The following is a 17906-nucleotide window of genomic DNA, read 5'->3' as shown; positions in this document are numbered from 1 at the left end:
CAGGTATTTTCTGATTTTTAATATATAGATCAATTAAAAGGTTATTATATGAAAACAGAGAAAACTGAAGAAAAAAAAAGACTTTTCATCAGTTAACTGAACATAAAACAAGCATCTGCCTCTACTGTTGTTTGTCAAACTCCATGGGTTTTACTAGTGAATCACTGCTGTAGAAGATGACGGTGTTTCCATGTTTACTACAGAGCCTCTGGATGTCCAAACGGGTCATATCTGAAGATGTTGAAAAGCTGAGAAACTGCATTTTACCTGAATTATTTAACTATATTGATAGGATCAGTGGTTCAGAAGTTATTAAAAATTTTAGATCAGTAGATGCTGTTGGTCATTGGCAGTGCTTAGGTCATTGAGGGTAATTTACAGGAATCACTGATTTCTGTTATTCTGCATCACTGTTCACCTTAATTACATCAAGATCTATTTCAGTCAAAATGAACAAAACCATAACATACAGATACAGCTGGTGTAAACAGTGGTGCATAGCACACAAACCAGACAGAAACTATCAAGTATACATATGTATGAAAAGATGTTTGGTTGCAAGTTTTCAACATTGCAATGAAGTTAATGTTCATTGTTACCTCCGCCAAGGAGGTTATGTTTTTGCCAGGGTTTGTTTGTCTGTTTGTTTGTCTGTCCGTTAGTGTGCACACATAACTCAAAAAGTTATGGACAGATTTTGATGAAATTTTCAGGGTTTGGTTGGAAATGGGATAAGGAGGAAATGATTAAATTTTGTGGTGATCGGGGGTGGGGGGCCCACAGGGGGGGCCACTGATCAGCCTTGGCAGAGGTCTGCGCTCTCCGAGTGCTTCTAGTTTTCAGTAGTTCTGAAATTGTTGTTAAATGTTTAATTTATCTTTAACATTATATTGACTTGACCCCAGGTCCAGTGTACATCATCATTCAGAGAGAAACGTCTTTCTTTTTCCAGGTTGAATTCCTTCCTATTTTCAGTGAAACAATCCTTGTTAACGTTTTATAAATTTTCTTAAACTTTGGTGATAAACAGACAATCCTGCCATTGTTTATAATTTTTTAAGTCACCTGGTCCAAATCATATTGTTATTTCTATGTTTTAACTCATTACTAGCCCTAAATTGCTCCTGTTACAACTTTTTTGGAACATGTTTTAGGCCTGAATATGAGGGATGGATGTTAATTTACAAATGAAATGAAGTCAGCCAGACAAAACATGTTGTGCTCATATGTCTACAGTGAAATACAAGTCAAATTATGCTTTAATATCACTGCTTTCTTTCTGAATTTGTGTTTTTTTCCATCTGGCTCCATATGTCTATATGACATATGACAATTTGAAGTTGAAGGAAAGGACTGGAACCAAAAAATGGCCAATTATGTTGCTTCTTTTATTGTATAATCAGATTTTTCTGAGAAAGCAGAAGGAAAGAAGAAAGGAAAAGAAAGAAAGAAAGAAAGAAAGAAAAAGAAAGAAAAGAAAGAAAGAAGAAAGAAGAAGAAAGAAAGAAGTTCCAAGACAGGGAAAAAAAGACAAAAGGTGAAACATGAGCAGCACCAACAAACTCAACCATGCAATGATACAGCAAGTGTTGTCTGTAGATGTGTTACTAATGCAACAAATCCGTCAGCAATTGTCACATGATGTTTTTAGATGGAACAATAAACACCCAAACTCTTAATTACAAAATTAATTACAACTGCTACGGTGAGTTGAATATTGCAAATGAATGATGTGTAAACCCGTGTTCGATGTCTGTTCCCTCTCAGTGTTCACTCATGTGCAGCCAGTAGAGCGTCACCTCCTCCTTAGTCTCAGAACAAAAACCACTTATTTCAACAACATCATACCTCTGTTTTTGTTACTTTTCAGCTGATAAGAGACTTTTCGAGGACCCCCCGCAGGACGCAGCAGCCCAAGACCCTCAACACCCCAGAGGACTCCACATATTACAACCTGATTCATGTGGAGCGATTTCAGATTGTTACGACACCAAAAACCCCAACACTGGTCCAGTACTGATGATGTACTTCTGTTTTGGAGGCAGTTTCTTTATATTCATTGTTTTCCCGATATTATTATCGGCACAGTTCACAAAGAGGACACAATAGCACAGCCGAAGGTTTTTACAGCAGAATCTGTTCACAGTGTTGTTTTTCAGTTTAATTGATTGGTTGCAACAAGTGCTACATCCAATCAATAACACAATCAAGACATGGAAAAGCCCTTTACAAAAAGTCAGAGAGACTTTTTAATCGTATGGGCATTATCATCCTCACAGAATCGGTCCTTTCGAATCCGCTACTACTGTCTGCTTCCATCTGACCCTGTCCCCTGTATGTCCTCCTTCACCACATCCATAATCTCCTCTTTCATCTTCCTCGGCCTCCTGCCTCATACCTCCATCATCATCACCATTCTTCTACCGATGCATTAACTATCCCTCCATCTCAATCTGGACTCACTCTTTCCCCCAGAACGTCCAACCTGAGCTGTCCCCCCCGATGTCCTCCTTCTAATCCTGTCAGTCCTAGTCACTTCCAAAGAAAATCTCAACATCTTTGATGTTTTAGGAGCCAGACCATGTTCATATTGTTAAACCGGGTCCCAGAGTGACTGTTTCCATGTTCACAACCCATAATATCCTCTTGAGACCCAGCAATGCATTTTTGTCCTCTGTAAGGGACAAGAGTTTCACAGCTTTTTCTTAACCCCCCCCCCCCCCCCCCAAAAAAAACCACTCTCTACTGCAAAGGGCATTTCATAAATAAATAATAAATAAATGTATCTGAAAAAAGGCTGTTGCATTCAGCTGTTTCCCGATCAAGAATATTATTTAATGTAACAAAAAAAAAGCCCTAAACTTTTACTCTCCTGGGTCTCAGGAGGATATGACACCATAGTCCCAGTCAACAGGTGGAACGAGTTGACATTACACAAGTTTATGCACTTGTTCCATGTCTTCTTGTCTGTTTTTATGTTGTATTTCTGTTACAGCGCCACTTATAGGTCAGGCTCACATTTCTTGAGATTTTTATTTAAGAAAAAAAAAAAAAAAAAGATTAAACAAAAAAGAAATAAATCATGTACCTGTCCATGTGGGAAAAGCATGATCATCCCCTCACTTAACTACTGACTGGAGAGTTTTGACCAGAAACATGTTACAGAAAGTCTTTACTCTCCACTTATCTACAAAAAACTAATGTAATGAAAGTAATAGGAGCTCTCTAATTCTGATGATGGAAAAACTATGTCTAGTATTGAAAACTGTTACAGCCAGAAAAAAGAGAATATTTTTCATTGAAAAAAAAACAAACAGAGGAATTTTACATGAACTTCCTGTACAAAAAAATTTGGAAAATGCAGAATGTTTGGTTATGTAACAGATTATCATGTGTTCAGACTCATCCTGAGGATTGTAGTTAATCTTAGAGTATTTTAGAAACATTGGAATATTGTCCGTTGTGATTTCACATTTACTTGATTCAGCTTTTAAACATAGAGCTTAAGTCTACCAATAGCTGAGGAAAATATTACGGTCTCAGACAGAGGTGGGGGCCTGAGTTATATGATTTAACCAGGCTGCCTAAATTAATGCATTACCAGATAGTCCATCATCATGATTAATCTGATTAAAATTAAATGCAGTTAACCCATCTGCAGTGCAGAATGACCCTGCCAATGCATTTGGTCAGTTTGTCCAAGTAGAGTTACCGTCGTGCTAAACAAATGGGCAGTTGATCCGGTAGTGACAGGCAGCAGAACCAACCATAAAGATGGAAGACGCTAAACAGCACGTTGGCCCTCTGGATGGAAATATGAGGACAAAAAAACCAAGACGGAATAGTTTCAAGTTTTTTGTTGAAACTATTGAGGTTTAATAAACATTTAGTGCGTATATATTCCCTCTTTCTTGAGTCTGTTTCCCTCATGCAAAATGAAACGCAATTAATATAGATTAAAATTAATGATATTTAATTTTGATTAATCGAAATTAATCCAAAACAACCTTGTGATTAATCTGATTGAAAATTTTAGTCGTTGGACAGCACTAGATTCAACTTAAGTCAGACTTAAGTCACACTTTTTAGCACCTGAGATTTGAGACTCATGTTGATGAGAGACTCGACTTGACGCAGACTTAGTGTTCAACTGACTTATGGCAGAAGATACTGTCGTGGTTCGATGTAATAATGATAATGGATTAGATTTATAGGGCTTTTCATTATTCATTCACTCACACATTAACACTCTGGTGGTGGTAAACTACATATGTCTGGGGAAGACTGATGGAAGCATGGCTGCCAATCCACAACAACAGCTGAACTAAAGCATTCATATGCGATCATACACCAGTGTGAGTAGCAGCCTGGAGGCAACAGGGGTGAAGTGTCTTACCCAAGGACACAACACATGACTAGGACAGAGCGGGATTTGAACTACATGAACTGAATACGACCCGCTCTACCTCCTGAACCATGGCCGCTCGTTTTAAAGAATACATATTAGATCAGTTATCATGTAATAACACACACTGGGAAATAAAGTGTGTGTAACAAGCTTATTTGATTAAATGTAGTCAATATACTAAGAATAATCGCCCAAATGGTGTTAAAGTATCACAAATCAAGGTGTTCATTGTGCAGTAAAATGCCTGAATACAAATTCTTAATAACATTCTGCTAATGTTAAATAATGTAAATGTTTTTGGCTGTTATTCACTTTATTTGTGTGAAGAAACACACGGATATAATAACTTCTGTTTTCACTTTGAAGCTTATACTATATACTACCTACACTAAAAACAAAAAGTTAAGGATATTTCTTTTTTTTTTTTTTTTTTTGCCTTTTTTTTTTGTCTTTTTTGCCATTTGTAAATAAAACTATGTCTGGTCATTAATAAAATGTGTTTCAATTCGCACAAAAAAAGAAAAAAACGCTGTGCAAGAATCCCAACTGAAAAAAATAGCCCAAAAATTTCAAATATCCTTAACTTTTTGTTTGTGGTGTATGTTGTTGTGTCATCAACTCAGCAGATGTTCATAATTTTGCTGGACACTTGCTTGACCTGAGCAGTGACTTGACTTTTCTCACTGAAATCAATTTGATGTATTAGATTTTCACCACAGAAACTTGAAACTTGAAGATAAAGACTCGAAACTTGCTTGCTGCTTGTGTGACTCGGTCCCACCTCTGGTCTCAGATAACAGATGCAGTTATCTCCAATCGTAGTTCATCTCTGAATCTGTAAACGCAGGATACCAAACAGTTGTTCCTTAAACAATGTGGTCAAAACTTGTAGACTCATGAGAGATCACATGAAGTAATCTGTGCTGTTTTCTCCTCTCAGCGATCGGTCCAGGATGACAACGCAAGCCCAGGAAAGGGGGTAAGTTCATGTTTCAGCATAATTTTACTATCTATTTCCACTGTTTTAAGGCTGCTGCCTGCTTCGTGCTTCAGAGTAATGACTCTAAACCAGGAATGTCAAACTCATTTTAGTTCAGGGGCCATATATGTGCAACCCAATTTGATCTCAAACAGGCCGGACCAGTAAAATAACAGCATAATCATATAATGAGAACTCATAATTTTTCCTCTTTGTTTTAGTGCAAATAGTAACATTAGATTATGACATTGTTTATTTACAAATTATCCTCTCATAAAAACATGTAAATAACCTGAAAAACCTGGCATTTCTTAAGAAAAATAAGTGCAATTTTAACAATGTTATTCTTCAGTTCTTCAGCTTATTTTATTTTTAGATAGATAGATAGATAGATAGATAGATAGATAGATAGATAGATAGATAGATAGATAGATAGATAGATAGATAGATAGATAGATATATAGATAGATATATATAGATAGATATAGATAGATTTGCGCATCATAAACAGCAAAAAAAAAAAAGAAAAAAAACATTCAAACAAGTAACATCATTGTGCAGGAGAGGATAGAAGCCAAAAAAGGTTTATATGAATTCTGCCCCGGAAATAAACAATACACAGGAAGAAGAACAGAAAAAAGAAAGAAAAAAAAAAATTTAAATACAATACCTGAATAATAATCTAAAGTAAAACAACAAAAATACAAATCAAATTAGAAATCATCAAATACAAATCAATGATATACAGCCTTATATTTTTTCATAAATTAGAGTCCTTTTCAGATGCTTTTTAAATAATGATAGAAGATGTTAATTGAAGTTCAGGTCGTAGATTGTAGTTTATTATTTTTACAATTTACAGATAACAGTGGATCTACAAAGTAACCACAAAAATGTAGTAACAGACATAATATTGTCAAAATTTTTGAGTTTAGAACTAAAATAAGTTTGATCTCCAGTGTAATTCGTCCTGCCGGCCAGATCAGAACCTTTGGCGGCCCAGTTTTGGCCCACAGGTCTTATGTTTGACACCCCTGCTCTAAACTGTACCAACATAAGGACTGAGTCCAAGTCTAAACCTAACGATCTGCACCATTACACACACCTTCAGTGAAACTAACCAGCCTCATCTTTTACTTTACCTTACCTCCAGCCACTGAATAAAGTTTTATGTAAGGGTGAAATAAAAAAATTAGAGTGTTAGTGGGTGTGTTCATCCATATGTATGTACAGGTCACAAAGCGAGCGTTACCACCCAGCATGAGGGACGATAGGAGCAGCACAGGCTGAAAGATAGACCGATAGGGCAGGCTGAACAAGAAGGGCCAGGGTACTTTATCACAGCAGTCTGAGGAGACACACATTCACCCCGACACACACATACACAGTGCAACACAGCACTAAACATCAAGGGTAATAATTTGTTAGCAGATAAATAAAGCCAGCGATGGACAGGAGCTGTTTACATGCATCATTAAGGATGAGAAGGTCAGCAGGAAAGATAGCATCTGAGGCTGAAGCTGACAGGAGGATGGGAGAACGTAGGAGTTGAGAGAGGAGCGAAAACTTAAGCAAAGGTGGAGACCCATGCAAAGACAGACGAAAGGATACAACGAAACAATGAGAGAACAGCAGGAATATGTAAAGAATAAAGAATTCAACTTTTTACAGTGCATCAAAGTGTTTTAGTATCCATTTTAACCGTTTTATAGGTTGAGCGTTCTGGTTTTAACCCTTTAACCCCTGAGACATTATTTCAGTGAAACATTCTGCTGTGAATTGTTGTCTGTTTCAGTGTCATAAAAGCTGCTGTGAGTATGTGCTTGTGTTCCTTTTGCTTTACTCGTGTTTTAGGTCAAAACAGGGTGGAATAACAGAAAAAGACAATGAGAGGAATTGAAGATTTACATAAATATAAAGATTTATATAAATCCAATGTATTATTATTATTATTATTATTATTATTATTATTATTATTATTATTAGTATTATATTGCATGAATTTTGGCCCAGTAAGTTTAGTTTTGGGGCTCTTTTTTTTTTTTTTTCTACTTGTCTGGTCCAGCATCATAAGAGCAGAATGGTAAGGTATAGGTCTGGCTGTCTTTGGTGCTAAACAATTTGCTTTGCAAGGGGAAACCTTTGTAAAGATATGAGGTTCCCTTAATATCTACTGTTCTTTATTATGAGTTTTGTTGAAGACATTACGATGGCCATTTCAGGGGCTCTTTTTCTAAATCAGTCCAGCTGCTTTTTGGCACCTGGTTGAACCCAAAAAGCAGTTTCACACAATCAAAAACTCAGTAAAACCACCTGTAAAGAAGCAAGGGAAAGAGAAGAAAAGAAAGAAAGGAGACAGAAGAAAGAAAGAAGAAAGAAAGACAAGAAGAAACGAAGAAAGAAAGGAAAGAAGGAAAGAAAAAGAAAGAAGAAAAGAACGAAAAACGACTGAAAGAAGAACGAAGAAAGAAAGAAACTCACAATAATTCTGCAAACAACAGTCAAAACAAAAAGGAAAACTGGGGGAATAAAAACCCAAATCCTGTATTTTAATGCGAGTCGGTCTCATTCACTGCTCTGTGTTTTGCCTCCCATCACACAGACAGTGGGGGGTGCACTGAGTATGCTCAGATGTCTATGAAAAGAACAAGGTCTGTTCTATCAATGTGTTTTGAAATGTTTCCTGTTGAGCAAACGATTGAATTTTTATGAATATTTAAAATATATCATACACACAGAATGCTCACCACAGACACATCAGGGTTAAAGGGTTACTGATCTAAACTCTTTAAAAACTTCTGATCCATTAATCCTATCAATACATGTAAATAGTTGGTGTAAAATGCAGTTTGTTATCTTTTCATGGTCATCAGATATGAGCCATTTGAATGTTCAGAGGCTCCATAGTGAACATGGAAACACTGTCATCTTCTACAACATTTATTTACCTGTAAAACCCATGGAGTTGGATCAATGACAGTAGACAGAGACACTTCAGTTAATGGTATCTTCACTGAAAAAGTCACTTTTTCTTGAGTTTTCCCTGTTTTTGATATAATAACCATTAACTTTCATCTGAGTTTTTCTGAACATCTACATGATCAGTAAATTAAGTATATGAAAATACCAAATTTATATATATATATATATATATATATATATATATATATATATATATATGTTTATGCATTTGGCAGACGCTTTTTTCCAAAGCGACTTACAGGGGAAAACCAGTTAAATCACTCAATCAATCATATTTTATTTATATAATGCCAGATCACAAAAAAGTTATCTCATGACACTTTATATATAGAGTTGGTCAAAAACCAGACTCTATATACTCTATATATGTATTATTTAGAGAATAATGTTATGATAATAGGTGATAAATCACATAAGAAAAGTTAAATATAGAGAAAAAACTATTATGGAACTGCCACATAAGAAGCACTGGGTCACTGGGTTAAAGCCTCTGGGACATTCTGAAGGTGTGTAATATAATGCAAGATTATTTAAGAAAACAACATCGACAGTCAACCTAAAAGAGATGAAGATTTACTGAATCTAAAAGGAGGTCACACTGACCTCACCTGCAGAACACTGCACATATTTCCTGCATTTTTCTTGTCATAAATAAAGAGACATACACAGGACAACGCTCCAAAAACAACAAAACTGAAGACTTTTGCACAGAACTGTATAAAAAGACATTTAAAAAACAAATTTGATTTAATTTAGACTTGTGGAAGGTCATTCTGTCTTTGTTTCACTGGCATTTTGTTGGAAATAAACCCCAGCAGAGCAGCATAGTTAGCATTTACAGTGAACTAGGGAGGAACTCTGATCCAGCCTTCAGCCAACCAGCAGAGTGCAACCTGGTACCCCTGTGGTTCAACCAGAGGCTGGACAGAAGCTGAAACAGCAAAAAATAGAATTAAAAATATATATAAGCCACATCTCACAGTGTGTTACATCAGAGGTTATCTTCTGCCACAGTAGTTCCGGTCACATCGGCGTCCTACAGAACAGATAATTAATGAACATCACTGATTTCCAGTAGCTGTTATCACCATATTGTAATAATGTGTGAAAAGGTATCGATCCACATGGAATTTCTCTTTTTTTTTTCCCCTCGCTGCTGTTCATATGGAGGTCAAAGCGTGGGTTCAGCTACATAACAGCAGCATCGAGATGAGAGGGAGGCTTTATGGAACTGATGGACAATTTATACAGTCTGGTGGGCAGATAATTGCAGACTGAGGGCTTGATAATTATCCTCTCCCTCTTCTCTCCTGTGTCCAAAAAATAGAATACCAGGATATTGATTCAAATACACAGCGACAGACTCTATGTTCTCGTGTTTAAACTTGGGATTCTTTAATGGAGCGGTTGTTTTTCTTAATTTATATTCACAGAAATACCACTTATTTCAGAGATACCTTTGTCGCAGGCATTTAACCCTTTCGTTCATTAATTATAAGAACCTTAGTCAAGACAGAAGACACAAAGACAGAAAATGTCTATATGTTCACTTTTCATCATTGGAATCAGTTACTTCTTTAAACTTTTAAGCTTTAAAGGAGTGATATTTTGCTTTTTTTAATGGAATGATGCATTTTAAAAATTTCCCTGTGGTCTACATAAACTGTAAATGCTATGTTTGGGTCTGAATTCTTCATTAATTCAACTCCACAGGTCCATCTTTAACCTTATTTCTGAGTAATGACACCAGAAAGGTCATTTTGAGCGCTGGCCCTTTAAATGCACATGAGCTGCTTCAGGCCCCACCCCCTCCAGGTTGTTGACTGTGCTTTCTGTCCCATTCAGCCACTTATGTTTGTTAATACAACCAACAATTGAACATTTTAGGTAATCAGTTCAAAGTTTGGACATATTTTCAGTATGGACTACAACTGCTGCTGCTGACAATTATGTCGTACTCAGTTAAATGTTCGTCTGATGTCTTGACCTTATATGTGCAAATGTCATGATGTAACTAGTTATAGACGTAACAAATGAAGCAGGAATTAAAACAGGTTGTAGAAATCCACTCAATTTTTGCCAAAATGAATATAAAGATAGCTTTGCAGCACCTGGAGGGTTCAAATTCAAACTTCATGAACTATTAGGTTCCAAATACACAAATAAATGAACCAAATACTAATAAAAGTGGGTTTAGCAAAATATGACCCCTTTAACACAAACATTAACAGTATTTGGTTTTAGATTTTTAAATGGTACATTAGTTCCGTCTTAAGTTGTTAGTAAATTGGATCCAAGTGTGTTGAAGACGGCAGTGGACATATTGTTTGTAGATGTCATTTGACTTGTTTGTTGTTTATATATAGGTATAGTTTATACTTTCATACTGTTGTTATTGTTGTTATTTCTATATAGGTATTTTTTAATATATCCCATTACTGTCATACTTTGTGTGGTTGTTGTTTCAACTGGTTCTGGAATAAAGGACAAGTTGTTTGTCTTTTTCACATTTTTACTATTTTTTTTGCGGATTCAAATCATTGTTTAATCGAATCAAATAGAAGAAAATTGTCAATACCTACTCGACTCCAAAAATAATGAATACCTGCTGCTTTATAGTATTTTATTGACAATGGGTAAATAGTGGGAAAATGCATTAAAATTTAAGTAGTAAGAAAGGATAAGTATTTGTGTGACTGACCTCAGGTCCTGTCCACTAACATCCGTCTGTCCGTCCTTTGTGTGCCTCAGTTCTGGGAAGCTGCTGGATGTGGACGACCAGTACTACCGGGGCCTGTCCACTGGCCAGTCCTCCCCCTCTGTCTCCCGTGGCAGCACCCCCGAGAGGGATCAGTCCACCACTGAGAGGAGACCGTCCACATCCGAGAGGAGACCTTCCACGACTGAAAGAAGACCTTCCATGAGTGAGAGGAGACCTTCCATGAGTGAGAGGAGACCTTCCATGAGTGAGAGGAGACCTTCCACGAGCGAGAGGAGACCTTCCACGGACCAGAGACAGACACCAGGCCCTGGGAGCAGACCGCCAAGAGAAAGAGCTGTTACCGAACCAGAACCTCCCAGACCACCAAAGACAACAGGTCTGTCATAATAGAGTTCATCCAGATCTAATGGCTTTGTGACTGACAGGTCATAGATTTGTCCTCACAAACAGCTGGGTTATATTGATGAGCCTCTAATATAAAAATAAGAGCATCTACTCTTCTTCATGAGATGTCAAAGTAATGCAGTAATTCTTTACTGATTTGCCTCAGTTTGGTGAAAATGATGTTTGAGTTCTGGGCAAACAAAGGAGCTCTTCTATCCTCTATAATAATAACTTTATTCAGTAACATGTAGTTGTGGACAAAGTTTGGCACATACAGTTTCTCACTAAAACTGATATCACTGGAATTACTATAACAGACATGTTGTAATGTTTATGTTATAAAGGACACAACCATCGACTGTATTTAATTAAGGAACTGAAAGTGTCACCTGTAGGTTTATGAGCTGCATTTTTTAGTTTGTGATTGACCCCTCCTATGATGAGTTTGTAAAGCCTGAAGTGACCATATTTAGACAAAGCGGCAGAACTACGATAGTGCAAGAGGTCAGAGCCAACACCAAGGGGTCATGAGTGAGCTAATGCTAAACGCTAGCTTGGTGATTCAGTAAAATGGTTCATCAAGTACTGTGTAAGAAAGCAATTTTGTGTCTTGTTAGTGTAACTGAGTACTTACAGCCACAGTAGACCTCTGGCAGGTGAGTAAGATGTCAATCAGACCTGTCAATCATAGCCTGACATGGCAGACATTAAAGCAGGGGTGTCAAACTCATTTGGTTCAGGGGCCATATTTAGCCCAATTTGATCTCAAGCGGGCCAGACCAGTCAATAATGACTTAATAACCTATAATAATGACAAATCCAAGTTTTTCTTTTTGTTTTAGTACAAAAAAAGCCCAATAATATCGAAAATATTTACATTTTACAAAAAAGATATGAATAACCTGAAAAAACAGAAATTTCATTTGAAAAATTAGTGCAATTTTAACAATATTATCCTCAACTTATTATTATTACATGTACATTACACACAATGTTACATAAACATTGGTAACAGCATATGAATTGTTAAAATTTTGGAGTTTGGAACTAAAATTGAAAATTTCTACAATATACATCTCTTATTATTAACACAACTACAGATCACAGTGGATTCATAAATGCACAAAACATTTTAGCAACAAGGCAGAATATTGTTCGAATTGCAACATTTTGGGCTGTTCATCTTGTTTTTTATTTATGTATTTATTTGCGTTTTATGTAAAGAATAGTTTTGTAAATGTAAATATTTTCACAGTGTAATGTTATTTTTTTCACTACATTTTTTCCACAGAATTTTTCTCAAAGAACAATTTGTAGTTGTCATTATTTATGGGTTACTGTGTTGTTATTTTTACTGGAAATCACATTGGTCTGTATGTGGAACCTGAACCAGAAGGATTTTGACAACCCTTGACGTCCAGGTTAATTTTTTGCACTTTCATCCCGCGGGCCAGAAAGGAACCTTTGGCGGGCCAGATTTGGACCCCGGGCCGCATGTTGACACCGTGCATTAAAGCTTCTCCTTGACCTGAAATGTGATTCAGAAAAATCATTTAAAGATGAACCAGATCAGTTATTATAAGAGTAAAACCAGTGAGACCAGGATGGCTCCTAAAACAAACCCAAAAAAGATGGACTTTGTATTTTTAGGGAGGAGTTCTATGTACCTCTATAGGACCTAGGGCTTTTTGGAGCAGGACTGGTGGCTGTCAGTGGTATTACAACTTTAAGACTTTCACATCATCCTTCCCTTTTGGACACAGCATAAAATATTACAACTAAGGAGAAAACTACAAAAAGACTACAGGACGTGTGCAGTAATACCTTTTAGCTCATCGGTCAGTTGGCAGTGACGTATTGTGAGAGCGCTGTGTCATCTTCATCGTCGTCATCTTCATCTTTGTCAGTAATTCCTTCAAACATCTTATCTGAGGGAACTATTGATTGGATTCATTTAAAATTTTATATGTTGCTTCCTTGGTACATGGTCTACAAAGTTTTGTCACACTTTTGAGAAATTTTGCTTTTTTAATTTTTGACCAAATTTTTTGAAATATTAAAAATTTGCCTTTACTTATGAAGGGCCATATTTTAATGGTTTGTAACATGGAAAAGGCTAGATTTCAATATAGTTACCAATGAGCACTAACAGGAAGTCATATATGGACTTTCATTTGGGTTCATGAACTTTGACCGTAAATGACCTTGAAGGTTCAAATTCAAGTTCACAAATGTCTACATTTCAGCAATCTTCTTCTCCAAAACTGCTAGTTGGATTAATTTCAAATTTTATATGTAGCTTCCTTGGTATAATGTCTATAAAGACTGTTCACTTCGTACAAACTTTGAATTTTTGATGAAGTTTTGAAGTATTACAAATTTGCCTTTACTTATAATGGTCCATAGTTTCATGACTTATAACATGGAAATGGTTACAGATATCAATATAGTTACTACTGAGCACTGATAGGAAGTCATATATGGACTTTCATTTAATTAGCTGAGTTCTCCTCCAGTGAAAGTACCACCCACTTCTATTGATCTCCTGTATCAAGACCACAGGACTGTAACATAGCAGCAGAATCTGACAACCTCACAAATTCAACTTGGTATTGATTTATAATACAACATTAGATACAGGGACATTGGTCCAGTTTTTAAAGTTACGTTGAACTTCAAGTCCATAAAGGATGTAATGTGCTATATGAGGGTTTGATCAGTGGTGGAGAGGTACTTTTTCTTATTTATTGTACAAATTTGAGGTATTTGTAGTCAAGTACTTCCATTGTGTATTTTATTCTTCTACTCCACTACATCTGTGATACAAATATTGCACTTTTTACTTCACTGCTTTCCTTTGACAGTTTTATTCACTTTTCAGAGTACATTAATTCATGTAGCCTTCCTGTCCAGACAAAACCACATCTCAGACTGAAGTGTTCCTTTAACTTAAGAGCTAAATAAACCTTTTAAAACTTCCTTTATCACAATAGCTGAAAACTGGCCTGTTTTTCTTAGTCTTTTTAGAGATGTGTGGTTCTCAGGGGACAGTGATACTACAAATATATGATGATCTAATAGAATATGATCCATTGATGGAAATAACTACCAACAGTATATAATGTAGGTTAAATGAGCTCAACATATAAATTAAACACTTAAACCAGTACAATGAATAAAAAAACACCATAAACAGCTAAAATGTGCTTAGAGGTCTTATTTATGTCTTTGTGCATAAGAAATCAATCTAAGTGAATCCCCAAAGGAACTTTGTGTTGATAAATGCAAGTTATGCAAATTTACAGGATTTCAGTTCTGTTCAACATGTTGATGCTCATATGAACTATGTTTTCAGCTCAAAAATGTCCAATTTCATCACAATTAATGCTATATTTTCATGGCACAAGTGGCCAAGTTATATTTGAACTGAATTTACGTGAAAACAAATATTCTATTCTTTTAGATTCCCCAGTTTTTCTTACAAATGATATAATACATATCACATGTTTTATTTTTACAGGTTGCAGTATGGAGTATGGTGCTGATCCATCCTGCTTATGTTACGCCAATACATACATTAAGAATGTCACATGTCACTTTTTAAATCAACAGTTTTCTAATAATAAGCATTTTTATAAAGAAATAACAATTCTATATTGTTATTTACTCTTTAGTATGATGATAAACGATACAATAAATAATAATGATCCTAGTTTTGCACAGGGATCATTTGTGGAAACGCTGACATGGCTGCCGAGCATCAGTATGATGGGATCTGTAACAACCATGTCACATCCGTCCACTGTTCATTTTGTGTTTTTGTGTCAGCTGTTATTGTTTTAGAGCCACAATACTAACATTTAGGAATAAGAGGAGAATTAGCAATAGTAAGTATATAAGTTTATTACTAATAAAGTACTGGTACTGACCAGAGCATCATGGGTAATGTCACGTCCGTCCACCAGCAAAAGTTTTCACATACACGTGCTATTCAAAATCCAATATTTCTGAAAATATAGCTTCCACTGTCAAATAATATCAGTAGTCTGTGCACAAATGGATTAGCATTATTTCAACTCAGTTCTATGCATTTCTTACAACCTTTTTTTTGACAAAAATGGCCACTCATTGGACCCCCTAAGTAAATTTTAGCCGAATAGTAAAAGAGGATGAATACATTTCATGCGTTTATTCTATCTTTTTGATTATTCTTCCACACTTTTAATTAAGTTTTAAATCCAAAATTTGCCTCAGAATGGAGTATTTTCACAGTGTGATACTATACTAAACTATACTTTAACATATATTGAATAAACATGTATCTTAAAAAACAACAATGCAAAAACTGAGAAAATGATAGATGATGAACTCCCAATACCAGTCCATTCAATCCAACCTCTTAAAGAACAAATACGAAGGAATACATATGTGAATTTTATCAGTGTTCCTCGTCTGCCTGGCTTTTCTTGTTGACAGCCCAGGCACATGATAAATGACCACTGAAGATGAAAACCTCCTCTTGAGCATGAATCATTTCATCTTCTTTCTATGTTGTTTTTAGTTCTTTCGACACATCTCTTCTTCATCTTCTTTTTTTTTTTTCTTAAATGTGCCCTCTGCCTTTTCACACTGAATTTCACTTTTCTGCTTCGTCCTGTGTCGTGTTGACAGGCGCTCGGTTCCCAGAATGCCCTCTACGGAGAGTCGCACTGACGAAAATCCTTACGACTACAGACACCTACTGAGGAAGACCTCCCAGAGACGAAGGCTCATCAAACAGTACTGAACATGAGAGATGTAAACGTCTAAATCTAAATGCGGTTGTGTATTACATCATTAGATGGTATTTGCACACAAGGACTGCATCCATTTGAGCCTGAATGTAAATGTAAATATCAAACTGTACCTTGGAACTTGCTGTAAATTACTGTTTATTTCTGTCATTTGTAATGTAGTCCTTGGTATACTGTGTTTTTCTTTTCTGATATTTCAGTGTCCTTTCAAAAACTTTGCCATTTGCATTTTTTTTTGTTTTGTCAGATACTATGTGTGAGTTTGTCTATATGCATTTAACAGAAAAAGTAGTGTAAATAAAGCAAAATATGTTCTTATATTCAGATTCTGTAGCATCCTTTAGAAGAATTTATTCACACTAAATCTCCCCCAGGCTTTATCTGTGCTTTTATTTTTCACTGTATTCTCCAGTTTGTTATTTCAACCCCAAAAATCACAGAATTCCTGTTTTTCAAAGCCATGACTGAAGCTGCTGTGTTGTGTTGATACCAAACAGGCCCCGGTGAGTTCCTCTTCATGTTCGCATGAGCCTTTCCTTAAGATTAAACCGTCTGACCTTTATTTGACATTTTAACAGAGAAACCCCCCACAGGGATTGTTAGTGAATTCCCACTAACATGCTGACTGCACATACCAGGACATGCAACCAAAGGAATCCGAACAAAATGCAAAAAAACACAAAGGTACTGTGGTAAAATGCAACAAACATACACACACATAGGCCAGGATCAGCCTCATTCTGCACAAGACGAGGAAAAGATCAACAAATAGAAAACACTCAAAGCTATATTTATTCACTTTTCTTGCTTTTCTTTTCAGTTTTGCTTAAATCTACAAAAATCATCATTTAGACCAGGGGTGTCCAACTCATTTTAGTTCGGGGGCCATATTCAATTTGATCTCAAGTGGGACGGACCAGTAAAAGAATAAGAGTAAAATAAGTCAGATTCTATTATGATCAGGTTTACATCTACAAAGTTTCTTTAAAAATCTGAATAACATGAACAACTTGAATTGTCTTAAGAAAAACAAGTGCAATTTTAACAATATTCTACCTCGGTTTATCAGTTTATCATTTACACATGTGCATTACAATCGCATAAAACATTTAGTCACGGGCAGAATATTGGTAAAATTGCATTTACTTTTCTTAAGACATTTCCGTTTGTTCATCTTTGTTCAGGTTATTCACATTTTTTGTAAAAGTATAGTTTGGTAATGTAAATATTTTCATGTAATTTTACTTTTTTTACACCAAAAAAATAGAGAAAATTTGGGGTTTTCATTATTTATAGGTTATTATGATAATATTTTACTGCTCTGACCCATTTGAAATCTAATTGGACTGTATATGGAACCTGAATTAAAAGGATTTTGACACCATTGATTGTTAATATCTTCAATGTAACTTTTGCAGTTTTTCACAAATTCATCCCGCGGGCTGGATTGGACCCTTGGCGGGCCGGATTTGGCCCCCGGGCCTTATGTTTGACACCTGTGATTTAGACGAAGCTCAGATGTGATGTGGAGCTGTAGTTCTCATTGATTTTTTTTCAGTTGATATGGCTAACTACAGACTTGTGAGGCCTAACTATAGTTGATCCGAACTTTGCCAAAGAAGTATTTTTGTCATTGTT

At 35.8% G+C, this 17906-nt stretch overlaps 1 protein-coding gene across 1 annotated transcript in view; it reads left to right on the top strand.

Moving 5' to 3' along the window:
• LOC115410978 (myosin-IIIa-like) overlaps nucleotides 1–16592 on the top strand; it is a 205774-nt gene extending 189182 nt beyond the window's left edge. The window contains 1 exon segment of the mRNA XM_030122843.1: nucleotides 16147–16592. Coding sequence (XP_029978703.1) covers nucleotides 16147–16261 — 115 coding nt within the window. The 3' untranslated portion in view covers nucleotides 16262–16592.
• Nucleotides 16593–17906: the final 1314 nt, after the last annotated feature.

The sequence above is a fragment of the Sphaeramia orbicularis genome, chromosome 20, assembly GCF_902148855.1.
Source record: "Sphaeramia orbicularis chromosome 20, fSphaOr1.1, whole genome shotgun sequence".
In the NCBI taxonomy this organism is placed as follows: domain Eukaryota; kingdom Metazoa; phylum Chordata; class Actinopteri; order Kurtiformes; family Apogonidae; genus Sphaeramia; species Sphaeramia orbicularis.
Note: the sequence above shows the minus strand (reverse complement) of the source record. Positions and strands in the feature narration are given on the sequence as shown.